Raw genomic sequence first — 17,039 nt, 5'->3', positions numbered from 1 at the left:
TGTGCTGAAGAGGTTACAATCTGCCAAAGAGCACATTGACTGGCCTAAAGAGAAATGGTGCAACACTTTGTGGACTGATGAAAGTAAGATTGTTCTTTTTGGGTCTAGTGGGCGGAGACAGTTTGTCAGACGACCCCCAAACACTGAATTCAAGCCACAGTACACTGTGAAGACCGTGAAGCATGGTGGTGCAAGCATCATGATATGGGGATGTTTCTCATACTACGGTGTTGGGCCTATTTATCACATACCAGGGATCATGGATCAGTTTGAATCCATCAGAATACTTGAAGAGGTCATGCTGCCTTATGCTGAAGAGGAAATGCCCTTGAAATGGGGGTTCCAACAAGACAATGACCCCAAACACACCAGTAAACTGCAACATCTTGGTTCCAGACCAACAAGATGGACGTTATGGAGTGGCCAGCCCAATCCCCGGATCTTCATCCAATAGAAAACTTGTGGGCTGACATCAAAAATGCCGTTTCTGAGGCCAAACCAAGAAATGGAGAAGAAGTGTGGAATGTGGTCCAATCATCCTGGGCTGGAATACCTGATCACAGGGGCCAGAAGTTGGGGGACTCCATGCAACACAGATGTACAGCAGTTCTCAGAAACAGTGCGACTACAACCAAATATTCATGAAGTCATTCAAAGGAAAGCAAAATCTTCAAACATTTCTCAGGTTATATAGTGAATGTTGGAGTTTGTAAAGAAGAATACAAACACGCCCATTTTTTGAACCGTCTAATATTCACTTTTCTTCCATTTTTTTAGAGGAACAACACAAATTTGATGTATTTTTCTTCCTGTTGTGATTTGGAATAGAATGTGTCGTGTTCCCAATGCATTTGTGTGGATGGAAAGAAAAGGATTAGAAGGATTTGCAGCTTTACTCACTTTTTTCATCACACGGATATTATTGTGAACACAACTGTATGTAAGGCCAATATATAATGGAGGCAGTTGTATACGGAACACCTACTGAGGGGAACTGTCTGGAAACCAATGTCTTGGTGACTACATTTCAAAGGGGCAACGTGTAGTAACTCACAGCAGCCAATCACAATTCTTCATCCATTCTCATTTACAATATAAATAAATCTGACTGGCTGTTGGGAGCTCCATGGCATGCTGCTGCTCTTTCAATGAACGCATTGCCCACCATTTCCTTGGATGGAAACGCCAACTGACTGATTTAGCGTCTAGATTGTCTCCTGTCCCCCCTTTGTTCCATCTCGGTTCCTCTGGCCTCCTGCAGCACTTCCTACCTACATAAACCTCTGTGATGGCTGCATGACATTCCTCAGGGCGAGTTTCCCGATGGTGACCACAGCGGACCATTCCTGTGTATTGGATGTTGAAATCGTTCCTTTGTGCTGCTGTGTGTTCAGCACGTCACAAAGACTTCTGATGGAGACCACCATTGGGTGGACAGAACATTGTCACCCTACAACAGAAGTGCCTGCACAGAGACCATCATGTCAGGATCACCAGGGATTCTCTGAACTGAAAATTATAGACCGTAACTTTGGAAGTTCTATTACCATGTGAAATCTTCGATGAGATTGTAATGATTGGGTGAACGTATCCATAATGGTCAGCCTACCCTAAAGTAACTTCAGCTCTTGAAAAGCCTTCCAGATCCTTCATCTCATGGAGACCAAGGGTCTCCCATCAAGGATTCAGCAGAAATGTGATTCCCACTGTGGCAGAAGGGTTACAGAACTTCATGGGAAAGTCAGGAATTCCAATTTGGACAGTTTATTTATGTCAGGTCCTTCTATATCGCCATCAATGTACGCAGCGCTTTACATATATATTGTACACTCACATCTGTCCCCGCCCCCGAGGAGCGTACAATCTAAGGTCCCTGACTCACATTCATGTATACACATACTAGGGACATTATAGACAGGAGCCAATTCACCTCCCAGCATGTCTATGGAGTGTGGGAGGAAACCAGAGTACCAGGAGGAAACCCATGCAGGCACAGGGAGAACATGCAAACTTCAGGCAGTTGGTGCTGTGGTTGGGATTTGAACCAACGACCTGAGTACTGCCAGGTGTGAGTGCTAACCATTTAGTCGTTGTGCTGCCCGGTATTATAGTATGAGCTCTGGGTGCTCTGAGTTGAATGGTCAAAAGTACATGGACCCCCCCCCCCAATTGACAGAGTTCAGGTGACTGCAGTGAAGGGTCCTGGTAATCCTCCATGTCACGGTGTAAGGTCAGGTTCAGAGACCAGTTGCTATAGCAGTAAAAGGCTTACCTGGAACCAGCAGGATAGGTACACCAGCGGGTCCCCCTGGGAATGACGCAGGCTCACCTGAGGTGCGGGGTCTAAGTATTAACCGGTATTCACCAGAGCTCCTAATGGTGGAGATGGATTTGGCTGCGTGTTAATACCAGGTCGCAGATCTCAGGATCACCCCACCAGGGAATGAGCAGACTGGGAACCAATAGCGGATCAACAGGTTAGGGATCAGACGAAAGCAGAGTCGGTCACAAGCCAAGGGTCGGTCACAAATGGTAGCAGATCAATCGTGGTCAGGAACAAGCCAAAGGTCAGTAGCGGAGGTGTAGACAGCAGCAGGAACAGTAGCGGGATATTGGCTGGAAAGGCACAATAATCTGGCAAGGAGGAAGTCCAAAGACATGGCTTATATAGGAAGTTCATGGGAGGAGCAAGGAGTTCAAGGTTCAAGAGCAAACAAGGCACAAGGCAGGATTATCCAATAGATGAGGCAAAGTGTTGTCCAGCATCCTAGGTAGCTCAGTGAGTAGAGTTACTGCCTGACACAGTAGAAGTCCCAGGTTCAAGTCCAGGCCCTGACACTCCATCATACAAAGACATTGGAGACAATTGTGCTCTTCCAGCCTTGTGGTAACAGTTTGGTGAAGACCCTTTTCTGTTCCCCCATGACTGTCCCCTATGTACAAAGCCATCTCCATAAAACATGGATGACCAGTTTGGTGAAGACCCTTTTCTGTTCCCCCCATGACTGTCCTCTGTGTACAAAGCCAGCTCCATAAAGACATGGATGACCAGTTTGGTGAAGACCCTTTTCTGTTCCCCCCATGACTGTCCTCTGTGTACAAAGCCAGCTCCATAAAGACATGGATGACCAGTTTGGTGAAGACCCTTTTCTGTTCCCCCATGACTGTCCCCTGTGTACACAGCCAGCTCCATAAAGAAATGGATGACCAGTTTGGTGAAGACCCTTTTCTGTTCCCCCATGACTGTCCCCTGTGTACAAAGCCAGCTCCATAAGACATGGATGACCAGTTTGGTGAAGACCCTTTTCTGTTCCCGACTGTCCCCTGTGTACAAAGCCAGCTCCATATGACATGGATGAGTGAGTTTGGTGAGGAGGAACTCCAGTGTCCTGTACAGAGCCCTGACCTCAACCCTACTGAACACCTTTGGGATAAATTGGAATGATGGTGAGCCGGGTCTTCTCATCCAACATCAGTACCTGACCTCACAAATGGACACAAATTCCAACAGACACCCTCCAAACTCTTGTGGAAAGTCTACCCAGAAGAGCGGTAGATGCCACAAAGGAGGTAATTCCATAATAATGGCCATGGTTTTGGAATGGGAAGTCCCAACAAGAAATGACACGGTTTGACCAGTCTGGTTTTGAGGTACTTGAGTGTCCTGCACAGAGTCCTGACCTCAACCCTACTGAACACCTTTGGGATGAATTGGAACTCCGATGGTTATCCAGATCTTCTCATCCAACATCAGTACCTGAACTTACAAATGGGTACAAACACCCACAGACACCCTCCAAAGTTTTGTGGAAATTCTTCCCAGAAGAGTGGAGGATGTTATAGCCACAAGGGGGGGGGGGACTCCTTATTAATGACCATGGAGGGGGGGTACCTCAATATTAATGGCCATGGTTTTGGAATAAGATGTCCTACAAGTTCATATAGATATGATGGTCAGATGTCCACAGTCATTCGGCCATGTAGCATAGGTGATCTCGGGAATCTGGTGCACAGATCTCGGTGATGGAGCTGTCTAGATGTATGTAGCACCCACTCTGAGCCGAGATCACCATACATTGATCTACTGCTAGTGGATCCTGAGAGGCCTTCAGTAAGCTCCGATGTTATCTCACGGAGAGCGCGGGAGGAAGAAGGAGGAGCACAGATCAATGTGGATTGCAAATCGTATTATTCGCTCCCCGCGTAGTCGATTCCTGAGAGACGATTATCTAATTTATTTCACTACAGCAAATTATTTCTGTTCCGTTGCCGCCTCTGGTATCTAAATCCTTCTTCCCGTCACCTGGAGGACATATGGCCACTAAGAACACGCGATTCCGCAAAGACAGACAGGGACACCTAGTGGGGATAAGGGCGTACTGCAAGACTACAAATTGCCATTGACCTGAACTATAGCACTTCCTCCCCATATTGCTGTCCTCCAGTCCTTGGATGAGGTGGATGCATTTGTTTCTTTCTTCCCGTTATTTTCACCAGGTAGTCCTGCGAAGAATACACTTCCTGCCCTGGGAGGCTATGCTTACTCCTCCACTGTCTATGGAAGGAGCCATGGTTGTCACCCAACCAACATGTCTGCCATTGTTCATCAGCATTGCGAGGGGATGATGGGAATAGTAGTTTACAGAACAAAGATCAGCTTGTTTTGCTTCTAGTTCAGTTTAGAGGAAGTGACAAGAGCGCTGTATTTCTGGCAGGATCAACAGGTAGAATTCTGTACTTGCTGAAAATGTCCTTCGGACTGTACTTGGTTTTTCTTGTCCTTTTACCAGATTACAATTGCTTTTTGCTCCAGTGATCTTCTCACAGATTATAAACGGGTTGTTATGTCATTGTGCAGGCAAATGATGGAGCAGCAGCAGCGCCAAGAGACCCTGGAAAGGAGGACTTCAACGACAGGCAAGTGGTGACCCGCAGCGGGGTGTGTGCATGTGTGCTTGCAGCAATGGAGTGTTCCTTTAACTGAATGCCCAAATGACGTTACTTTGTGATTCCTGATCCTATGACTACACAAAGCCATTCAGCTCTGCAAAGGGGGCGAGAGGAAGAGAGGGTGAGAGGGTGGGAGGGCGAGAGGGTGGAAGGGCGAGATGGTGGGAGGGCGAGAGGAAGAGAGGGTGGGAGGGCAAGAGGGTGGGAGGGCGAGAGGGAGAGAGGAAGAGAGGGTGGGAGGGCGAGAGGGTGGGAGGGCGAGATGGTGAGAGGGCGAGATGGCGGGAGGGCGAGAGGATGAGAGGGCGAGATGGTGGGAGGGCGAGAGGGTGGGAGGGCGAGAGGGTGAGAGGGTGAGATGGTGAGAGGGCGAGAGGATGAGAGGGCGAGATGGCGGGAGGGCGAGAGGATGAGAGGGCGAGATGGTGAGAGGGCGGGAGGGCGAGATGGCGGGAGCGCGAGAGGATGAGAGGGCGAGATGGTGGGAGGGCGAGATGGTGGGAGGGCGAGATGGTGAGAGGGCGAGAGGGTGTTGGGCTTCTGTACAGGATGGTCATGAATGTGCTGATATTGTCCTGGGGCTGCGATGAATCTGTCCCTGAACAAGGACTCATTACAACAAATTACTTCCCCCAAATGTGGTGCCTATGGCTTATACCAGTGACCCCTCTAGTGATAGGATCTATATAGAGGAATCAGGACCTCCTTCCTCCTGCCGGTGACCCCTCTAGTGATAGGATCTATATAGAGGAATCGGGACCTCCTTCCTCCTGCCGGTGACCCCTCTAGTGATAGGATATATATAGAGGAATCAGGACCTCCTTCCTCCTGCCGGTGACCCCTCTAGTGATAGGATCTATATAGAGGAATCGGGACCTCCTTCCTCCTGCCGGTGACCCCTCTAGTGATAGATCTATATAGAGGAATCAGGACCTCCTTCCTCCTGCCGGTGACCCCTCTAGTGATAGGATCTATATAGAGGAATCAGGACCTCCTTCCTCCTGCCGGTGACCCCTCTAGTGATAGATCTATATAGAGGAATCAGGACCTCCTTCCTCCTGCCGGTGACCCCTCTAGTGATAGGATCTATATAGAGGAATCGGGACCTCCTTCCTCCCCCCGGTGACCCCTCTAGTGATAGGATCTATATAGAGGAATCGGGACCTCCTTCCTCCCGCCGGTGACCCCTCTAGTGATAGGATCTATATAGAGGAATCGGGACCTCCTTCCTCCTGCCGGTGACCCCTCTAGTGATAGGATCTATATAGAGGAATCAGGACCTCCTTCCTCCTGCCGGTGACCCCTCTAGTGATAGGATCTATATAGAGGAATCAGGACCTCCTTCCTCCTGCCGGTGACCCCTCTAGTGATAGGATCTATATAGAGCATTTTCTGTAGTGTAGGGGAGACTTCTGTCCATCCTCTGTAGTGTCAGGGAAACCTCTGTCCGTCCTCCGTAGTGTGGGGGGGGACCTCTGTGCATCGTCTGTAGTGTGGGGAGACCTCTGTCTGTCCTCCGTAGTGTCAGGGGGACCTCTGTCCATCCTCTATAGTTTCAGGGAGACCTCTGTCCTCCATAATGTGAGTGAGACCTCTGTCCATCCTCTGAAGTGTTGGGGAGACCTCTGTCTGTCTTCCGTAGTGTGGGGGGACCTCTGTCCGTCCTCTGTAGAGTGGGGAGACCTCTGTCTGTCTGTCTGTAGTGTCGGGAAGACCTCTGTCCATCCTCCGTAGTGTTGGGGAAACCTCTGTCCATTCTCTGTAGTATCGGGGAGACCTCTGTATGTCCTCCGTAGTTTTGAGGAGGCCTCTGTCTGTCCTCTGTAGGTTCGGGGAGACCTCTGTCCGTCCTCTGTTGTGTTGGGATGACCTCTGTACGTCCTCCTTAATTTCGGGGAGGCCTCTGTCTGTCCTCTGTAGGTTCGGGGAGACCTCTGTTCGTCCTCTGTAGTGTCGGGATGACCTCTGTCCATCCTCTGCCTCTGTCCATCCTCTGTAGTGTCGGGATGACCTCTCTTCGTCCTCTGTAGTGTCGGGATGACCTCTGTCCTTCCTCTGCTGTGTTGGGATGACCTCTGTCCATCCTCTGTAGGTTCGGGGAGACCTCTGTTCGTCCTCTGTAGTGTCGGGATGACCTCTGTCCATCCTCTGTAGTGTCGGGATGACCTCTCTTCGTCCTCTGTAGTGTCGGGATGACCTCTCTTCGTCCTCTGTAGTGTCGGGATGACCTCTGTTTATCCTCTGTTGTGTTGGGATGACCTCTGTCCATCCTCTGTAGTGTCGGGATGACCTCTGTTTGTCCTCTGTAGTGTCGGGGAGACCTCTGTCCATCCTCTGTAGTGTCGGGGAGACCTCTGTCCTTCCTCTGTAGTGTCAGGGAGACCTCTGTCCTTCCTCTGTAGTGTCGGGGAGACCTCTGTCCTTCCTCTGTAGTCTCGAGATGACCTCTGTCCGTCCTTTGTAGTGTCGGGGAGTCCTCTGTCCATCCTCTGTAGTGTCGGAATGACCTCTGTCCATCCTCTGTAGTGTCGGGGAGTCCTCTATACATCCTCTGTAGTGTCGGGGAGTCCTCTGTCCATCCTCTGTAGTGTCGGGGAGACCTCTGTCCTTCCTCTGTAGTGTCGGGGAGACCTCTGTCCATCCTCTGTAGTGTCGGGATGACCTCTGTCCATCCTCTGTAGTGTCGGGGAGACCTCTGTCCATCCTCTGTAGTGTCGGGGAGTCCTCTGTCCATCCTCTGTAGTGTCGGGGAGTCCTCTGTCCATCCTCTGTAGTATCGGGGAGACCTCTGTCCATCCTCTGTAGTGTCGGGGAGACCTCTGTCCATCCTCTGTAGTGTCGGGGAGACTTCTGTCCATCCTCTGTAGTGTCGGGGAGTCCTCTGTCCATCCTCTGTAGTGTCGGGGAGTCCTCTGTCCATCCTCTGTAGTGTCGGGATGACCTCTGTCCATCCTCTGTAGTGTCGGGGAGTCCTCTGTCCATCCTCTGTAGTGTCGGGGAGACCTCTGTCCATCCTCTGTAGTGTCGGGGAGACCTCTGTCCTTCCTCTGTAGTGTCGGGGAGACCTCTGTCCATCCTCTGTAGTGTCGGGGAGACCTCTGTCCTTCCTCTGTAGTGTTGGGGAGTCCTCTGTCCATCCTCTGTAGTGTCGGGGAGTCCTCTGTCCATCCTCTGTAGTGTCGGGGAGTCCTCTGTCCATCCTCTGTAGTGTCGGGGAGTCCTCTGTCCATCCTCTGTAGTGTCGGGGAGTCCTCTGTCCATCCTCTGTAGTGTCGGGGAGACCTCTGTCCTTCCTCTGTAGTGTCGGGGAGTCCTCTGTCCATCCTCTGTAGTGTCGGGGAGACCTCTGTCCATCCTCTGTAGTGTCGGGGAGTCCTCTGTCCATCCTCTGTAGTGTCGGGATGACCTCTGTCCTTCCTCTGTAGTGTCGGGGAGACCTTTTTCTTTCCTCTATAGTGTCGGGGAGACCTCTGTCCATCCTCTGTAGTGTCGGGGAGACTTCTGTCCATCCTCTGTAGTGTCGGGGAGTCCTCTGTCCATCCTCTGTAGTGTCTGGGAGTCCTCTGTCCATCCTCTGTAGTGTCGGGGAGACCTCTGTCCATCCTCTGTAGTGTCGGGGAGACTTCTGTCCATCCTCTGTAGTGTCGGGGAGTCCTCTGTCCAAACTCTGTAGTGTCGGGATGACCTCTGTCCTTCCTCTGTAGTGTCGGGGAGTCCTCTGTCCATCCTCTGTAGTGTCGGGGAGACCTCTGTCCTTCCTCTGTAGTGTCGGGGAGTCCTCTGTCCATCCTCTGTAGTGTCGGGGAGACCTCTGTCCATCCTCTGTAGTGTCGGGGAGTCCTCTGTCCATCCTCTGTAGTGTCGGGATGACCTCTGTCCTTCCTCTGTAGTGTCGGGGAGTCCTCTGTCCATCCTCTGTAGTGTCGGGGAGTCCTCTGTCCATCCTCTGTAGTGTCGGGATGACCTCTGTCCTTCCTCTGTAGTGTCGGGATGACCTCTGTCCTTCCTCTGTAGTGTCGGGGAGACCTCTGTCCATCCTCTGTAGTGTCTGGGAGACTTCTGTCCATCCTCTGTAGTGTCGGGGAGTCCTCTGTCCATCCTCTGTAGTGTCGGGATGACCTCTGTCCTTCCTCTGTAGTGTCGGGGAGACCTCTGTCCTTCCTCTGTAGTGTCGGGGAGTCCTCTGTCCATCCTCTGTAGTGTCGGGGTGTCCTCTGTCCATCCTCTGTAGTGTCGGGGAGTCCTCTGTCCATCCTCTGTAGTGTCGGGGAGTCCTCTGTCCATCCTCTGTAGTGTCGGGGAGTCCTCTGTCCATCCTCTGTAGCGTCGAGGAGACCTCTGTCCATCCTCTGTAGTGTCGGGGAGACCTCTGTCCATCCTCTGTAGCGTCGAGGAGACCTCTGCCTGTCCCTAATCTATGCTGATGTTTGGGCAGACACCTGAGGGGAATATACCAATATGTATACAAAATATGAGAATGAAACAAATGATGTAACAGCTAGTGTGTGAAAATTGTTGAAAAATATCCTTCAAAGTGTAAAATATAACTTCTTACCTGTCCTTAGATGTGGCGGCTGCATTTGTTTTGTTTTTTTCCTTTTATTCTCACCCAGTGATTCTGCCAGAAACACGCTTCCTGTCCTAGGGTGACAACGCCCCCTGTGCTGTGTCTATGAAGGAGCAGCGTTGTCACCCTAGGGCAGGAAGTGTCAGGACTCCAGGGTGTTCTATGAATGGGGTAGGACTAATAACACTGCAGAGTTCTCAGAAACTTGCCAGCCCCCAATATTTCTGGCAGGATCAAGAAGAATTTTGCGAACAGAACGCATTGAATGGGATACACAAAAGAATGAAGTGAAGCGAATACAAGGAGCTCATTGTTTGGGTTTAGGTCCATTTCCCGAGGTAAACGTAATGGGGATCCCTCTTGTATTGTGTATTCCGCCTGTTGGAACCCTTCTCCTGGATTTCTCGGAATCCTTTGATCCGGGGTGATCCCGTGTGATGGTTTTGGAGGAAAGGAGTCTAGTTTGCACCCAGTTTGTACTAATGACCTCTGTGCATGCCGCCATCTTTTATTTTCTGTTTCCATCTTTCAGTTCCCACTTGTCTTATTTCTTCATTTTGTTTTTTTTTCTCATTTTTTTTTTTTTTTTCTGTTTTTTAGTTTCCACCCTTCAGATAAATGTGTCCTCCTCTCCTTCCCAGTCTCCTCCTCCTGACTATAGTAACTATGGAGCTGCTTCTGCCTCCGGTGCCTTCCCGCCACCCTCATATGCCAAAGTCATCTCTACGGCTTCTCCTGCTGCTCCCGGACCCACTTATAAACCCGCTCACAGGCCCCCCAGCGGTGACTCCCCCGAGTTCCTGCCCGGAACTGAGCCTTTCCAAGGTTCCGCCTTTTCTCCAGTACGGCCAAGCAATGGGACTCTGTCGCGAAGCGTCAAACAGATCTCCTTGTCCCCGCCCCCTGTTTCTGGCACTCATTCCCCCCTAACTTCTCATCAGACTGTCAGGTCTCCATCTGTGACCTATTCCTCCCGTTCTTCCTCCCCAGCTGTCTCAACGGTGTCACCGGTGTTCAGTCAAAGTGTATCTCCGATTCCAACAATGCTTCCTCTGATTCCTGATCTCCAGAATGTCAGGATGAAGGGAGGTCTCGACAGAATGGTCCAAAAACCCTACATACCTCATCTAGACCTAGATGACCGAGGAGGAGAATCACAAGCCCCTCTGAATCCAATGGGCACCTCAGGACCTCGTGTTAAAGCTGCTGAGCGTTCCTTTCTGTCCTGCTTAGAAACTGTGCCTCTAGCTCAAATGCCCGTCATCGCCACCCCAACTGGAACCCTGGCCTCCACCCAACTTTTCCATGCTTCCTGCCATGCTCCACAGCTGTCCTCACACATTGCCTCACTACCTCCTCCTTATGGTGCTGTATCTGACATCCATTTGTCCAAGAGGACCACGCATTACTTGACCTCATCTGCCATTTCCCACTTAAGTAAGTACATGTGTTTCTGTGCGTGTATTACTACGGCATGGCATGTTTTCTTGGCTCCCAGTATGAGCTTATGCATAAAATCTATAAAACCGTTGTGTGTCCAGCCAGTCCGATGTCAGCTGAGTGCCTCAAGGAAGCTTGGGGGTTTATCGCTCATCTGTTGTATATATCTATGTCCAAGTGAACTTCGTGGCACTTATAGATCAGTCTATCCTTCCTATCTATACCTTAAAATACCTTTTTCGCTTGTTTAAAATGCTGCTGCCTTCTCTCCCCCTCCAGTGCTCTGTGCTGGCAGAGCTGAGTAGCAGCCACACCTCTGAGCACAAGTGTCCTCACTCAGAGGAGAGGAGAGGAGAGGTGGGTCTGGCACTGCCTCTGATGGGTCTGCACAGTCATATTCAGCTGCAGTCACAGGGCCATGAGACTGAATGGGAGTTGTCTGACCACATCTCTTCATTTAGGCTTTAAAATGTATTTTAGTTACTGTTAATGTAAAATTTCAGCTTCATTTTTATGGGGGGACAGTAAGGAAAGGGTTAACTGCTAGGCAATTGCCATCACATAATTAGTTAGGTTGAAAAAAGTCCATCTAGTTCGACCAATACTGCTGTTTGTTCCTCCATTGGAGAGAGTTCCCCTCACTTCCTGTCCCAATGACCGCATAGCAACACGGACAGTAATAAAACTCCACGAAAGAACATTTCTTTAACCTCAAAAACTAAAAATCGACTTTAATCCAGAATCTAATAATGAGAAAGTCCAGCATTGTCCTCCATGATCTAATAATGAGAAAGTCCAGCATTGTCCTCCATGATTTAATAATGAGAAAGTCAAGCATTGTCCTCCATGATCTAATAATGAGAAAGTCCAGCATTGTCCTCCATGATTTAATAATGAGAAATTCCAGCATTGTCCTCCATGATCTAATAATGAGAATGTCCAGCATTGTCCTCCATGATCTAATAATGAGAATGTCCAGCATTGTCCTCCATGATCTAATAATGAGAATGTCCAGCATTGTCCCCCATGATCTATTAATGGGAATGCCCAGCATTGTCCCCCATGATCTATTTATAGGAACATCCAGCATTGTCCTCCATGATCTAATAATAAGAATGTCCAGCATTGTCCTCCATGATCTAATAATGAGAATGTCCAGCATTGTCCCCCATGATCTATTAATGGGAATGCCCAGCATTGTCCCCCATGATCTATTTATAGGAACATCCAGCATTGTCCTCCATGAACTAATAATAAGAATGTCCAGCATTGTCCCCCATGATCTATTAATGGGAATGCCCAGCATTGTCCCCCATGATCTATTTATAGGAACATCCAGCATTGTCCTCCATGATCTATTAATGAGAATGTCCAGCACTGTCCTCCATGATCTAATAATGAGAATGTCCAGCATTGTCCCCCATGATCTATTTATAGGAACATCCAGCATTGTCCTCCATGAACTAATAATAAGAATGTCCAGCATTGTCCTCCATGATCTATTTATAGGAACATCCAGCATTGTCCTCCATGATCTATTAATGAGAATGTCCAGCATTGTCCTCCATGATCTATTAATGGGAATGTCCAGCATTGTCCTCCATGATCTATTAATGAGAATGTCCAGCATTGTCCCCCATGATCTAATAATAAGAAAGTCCAGCATTGTCCTCCATGATCTATTTATAGGAATGTCCAGCATTGTCCTCCATGATCTATTAATGAGAATGTCCAGCATTGTCCCCCATGATCTAATAATAAGAAAGTCCAGCATTGTCCTCCATGATCTATTTATAGGAATGTCCAGCATTGTCCTCCATGATCTATTAATGAGAATGTCCAGCATTGTCCTCCATGATCTATTTATAGGAAAGTCCAGCATTGTCCTCCATGATCTAATAATAAGAAAGTCCAGCATTGTCCTCCATGATCTATTTATAGGAAAGTCCAGCATTGTCCCCCATGATCTATTTATAGGAAAGTCCAGCATTGTCCTCCATGATCTAATAATGAGAAAGTCCAGCATTGTCCTCCATGATCTATTTATAGGAAAGTCCAGCATTGTCCTCCATGATCTATTTATAGGAAAGTCCAGCATTGTCCTCCATGATCTAATAATGAGAAAGTCCAGCATTGTCCTCCATGATTTAATAATGAGAAAGTCAAGCATTGTCCTCCATGATCTAATAATGAGAAAGTCCAGCATTGTCCTCCATGATTTAATAATGAGAAATTCCAGCATTGTCCTCCATGATCTAATAATGAGAATGTCCAGCATTGTCCTCCATGATCTAATAATGAGAATGTCCAGCATTGTCCTCCATGATCTAATAATGAGAATGTCCAGCATTGTCCCCCATGATCTATTAATGGGAATGCCCAGCATTGTCCCCCATGATCTATTTATAGGAACATCCAGCATTGTCCTCCATGATCTAATAATAAGAATGTCCAGCATTGTCCTCCATGATCTATTTATAGGAACATCCAGCATTGTCCTCCATGATCTATTAATGAGAATGTCCAGCACTGTCCTCCATGATCTAATAATGAGAATGTCCAGCATTGTCCCCCATGATCTATTTATAGGAACATCCAGCATTGTCCTCCATGAACTAATAATAAGAATGTCCAGCATTGTCCCCCATGATCTAATAATAAGAATGCCCAGCATTGTCCTCCATGATCTATTTATAGGAACATCCAGCATTGTCCTCCATGAACTAATAATAAGAATGTCCAGCATTGTCCTCCATGATCTATTTATAGGAACATCCAGCATTGTCCTCCATGATCTATTAATGAGAATGTCCAGCATTGTCCTCCATGATCTATTAATGGGAATGTCCAGCATTGTCCTCCATGATCTATTAATGAGAATGTCCAGCATTGTCCCCCATGATCTAATAATAAGAAAGTCCAGCATTGTCCTCCATGATCTATTTATAGGAATGTCCAGCATTGTCCTCCATGATCTATTAATGAGAATGTCCAGCATTGTCCCCCATGATCTAATAATAAGAAAGTCCAGCATTGTCCTCCATGATCTATTTATAGGAATGTCCAGCATTGTCCTCCATGATCTATTAATGAGAATGTCCAGCATTGTCCTCCATGATCTATTTATAGGAAAGTCCAGCATTGTCCTCCATGATCTAATAATAAGAAAGTCCAGCATTGTCCTCCATGATCTATTTATAGGAAAGTCCAGCATTGTCCCTCATGGTCTGTTAATAAGAAACTCCAGCAATGGATTCATTAAATGCTGTGAGGACATAATGGTGACCAGGAAATTGGGAATGCTACCAGAAGCGGGATCACACCTCACAGCCAGGACCACCTAATCTGGGGGGTGGGCAGTCCTGGCTGGGAGGTGTGGTTATGTTTCTGTCGGTGCCTCCTGCCTCCTTTCGCTTCACCTAATGTCCTCACTGCATTTATGGGATCTAATACTGTTAGTCTTTGAGACGCCGTGGAGGAAGTTGGGTGTTCCCCATGAATCCAGACAGGCGTGTTTGAGAACTGTTTCTTCTTGATCCAGCAGCAGTTCTACAATCTTGAATCTGAAGATGGACTATTTAGAACAGATGGAAGCTCCTTTCACTAAGGATTTGGTGTAGTGAGAGACTTACTTTATGATCACAGCGTTTTACTTTCCTTCTTTACGAGTTCCAGAAACTATAGGTGGTTCATAACCCTTCATGCTTAGTCTTGGTGGTCCCTGAAGCCTTCTTGGTAGATGTCTTTGATACTAAACATTAGAGGATAAATCCACCTTGAGATTCACAAACATTTGGAGTGTCAGGTACTTCTTGGGGACTTTATATACCTTCAAGCATCTGATTTACCACCCTGGTATATGAAACCCCCAAAAGCCTCTGGTGGTGATCAACTTCTGGGTTCTACTCTATGGCTAAATCCGTTGTGTTTGTGCAAGTTTCCTTCGCCACGTCCTCAATAGTTGTGGTCCCATAAATGGAGGTCTCCAGTGAATCTCCGTGATAACCTTTATGGGAAGTCCGAAGTGGGATAAATCCATCAGGGAGGTTTAGGATCTCCTGCAAAGTGTCATCATACATGGAACAGCGGTGTCCTGACCTATGGAATATCTCTCCTTGCTGTTCGCTTTGTTGTGGATTTCCTGCATCTTACGAAAGAGATCCGGTTTCAGCTCAGCCGTGAGGAGGACGGCAATAGGTTGTATGTTGGTGGGATGATCTCCAGGAGGAACCGCTTTCTATAGGAGATACAGTCATGGCCGAAATTGTTGGCACCCTTGATATTTCTCCAGGAAATCATGTATTTCTCACGAAACGTATTGCATTAACACATGTTTTGCTATACACATGTTTATTCCCTTTGTGTGTATTGGGACAAAACAAAAAAAGGGAGGAAAGAAAGCAAATTCGACATAATGTCACACAAACCTCCAAAAATGGGCTGGACAAAAGTATTGGCACCCTTTCACAACTGCGGATAAATAAGAATGTTACAAGCATGTGATGCTCCTGTAAACTCACCTGGGGCAAGTAACAGGTGTGGGCAATATAGAAATCACACCTGAAAGCAGATAAAAAGGAGAGACGTTCACTTAACCTTTGCATTGTGTGTCTGTCTGTGCCACACTAAGCATGGACAACAGAAAGAGGAGACGAGAACTGTCTGAGGACCTGAGAACCAAAATTGTGGCAAAATATCAACAATCTCAAGGTTACAAGTCCATCTCCAGAGAACTAGATTTGCCTTTGTCCACAGTGCGCAACATTATCAAGAAGTTTGCAACCCATGGCACTGTAGCTAATCTCCCTGGTCGTGGACGGATGAGGAAAATTGATGAAAGATTGCAACGCAGAATAGTCCGGATGGTGGATAAGCAGCCCCAAACATGTTCCAAAGACATTCAAGCTGTCCTGCAGGCTCAGGGAGCATCAGTGTCAGCGCGAACTATCCGTCGACATTTAAATGAAATGAAACGCTATGGCAGGAGACCCAGGAGGACCCCACTGCTGACACAGAGACATAAAAAAGCAAGACTACAGTTTGCCAAAATGTACTTGAGTAAGCCAAAAGCCTTCTGGGAAAACGTCTTGTGGACAGATGAGACCAAGATAGAGCTTTTCGGTAAAGCACATCATTCTACTGTTTACCGAAAACGGAATGAGGCCTACAAAGAACAAAACACAGTACCTACGGTAAAATATGGTGGAGGTTCAATGATGTTTTGGGGTTGTTTTGCTGCCTCTGGCACTGGGTGCCTTGACTGTGTGCAAGGCATCATGAAATCTGAGGATTACCAAAGGATTTTGGGTCGCACTGTAGGGCCCAGTGTCAGAAAGCTGGGTTTGCGTCCAAGATCCTGGGTCTTCCAGCAGGACAATGACCCCAAACATACGTCAAAAAGCACTCAGAAATGGATGGCAAAGAAGCGCTGGAGAGTTCTGAAGTGGCCAGCAATGAGCCCAGATCTAAATCCCATTGAACACCTGTGGAGAGATCTTAAAATTGCTGTTGGGAAAAGGTGTCCTTCCAATAAGAGAGACCTGGAGCTGTTTGCAAAGGAAGAGTGGTCCAAAATTCCGGGTGAGAGGTGTCAGAAGCTTATTGATGGTTATAGGAAGCGACTGATTTCAGTTATGTTTTCCAAAGGGTGTGCAACCAAATATTAAGTTAAGGGTGCCAATACTTTTGTCCAGCCCATTTTTGGGTTTTTGTGTGACATTATGTCATATTTGCTTTTCTGCCTCTGTTTTATATTTGTTCCAATACATACAAAGGGAATAAACATGTGTATAGCAAAACATGTGTTAATGCAATACCTTTTTTGTGTGAAATACTTGATTTTCAGGAAAAATATCAAGGGTGCCAACAATTTCGGCCATGACTGTATATACAGGAACCTACCGACTACATATTGTAGACTCACCTCTACACTCCATTATTGTATATAAGAGGATGGCAACACTAGATCTTCAGGAAGCATGGGCAGGGCCCTGGATTAGGGGTTACCACCAGTGCTCCTGTACGGGGCCCAGGTCAGCATGGGGGCCCAGGAAGCCTTTGAATCGGATGTGGGCAGGGAGGG

At 47.7% G+C, this 17,039-nt stretch overlaps 1 protein-coding gene across 1 annotated transcript in view; it reads left to right on the top strand.

Moving 5' to 3' along the window:
• Nucleotides 1–17,039, top strand: part of LOC149428929 (ena/VASP-like protein) — a gene marked incomplete at its 3' end in the record, with an annotated part of 89,334 nt that overhangs the window by 55,469 nt on the left and 16,826 nt on the right. The window contains exons 5-6 of the mRNA XM_089666927.1: nt 4,859–4,917; nt 10,118–10,954. Coding sequence (XP_089523053.1) covers nt 4,859–4,917; nt 10,118–10,954 — 896 coding nt within the window. The remainder of the gene's footprint in view (nt 1–4,858; nt 4,918–10,117; nt 10,955–17,039) is intronic.

The sequence above is a fragment of the Staurois parvus genome, unplaced genomic scaffold (assembly GCF_062004578.1).
Source record: "Staurois parvus isolate SC_StPar_1 unplaced genomic scaffold, SC_StPar_1.0 ptg002916l, whole genome shotgun sequence".
Taxonomy (NCBI): domain Eukaryota; kingdom Metazoa; phylum Chordata; class Amphibia; order Anura; family Ranidae; genus Staurois; species Staurois parvus.
The sequence above is the reverse complement of the archived record's forward strand: the minus strand, read 5'-3'. Positions and strand labels throughout refer to the sequence as shown.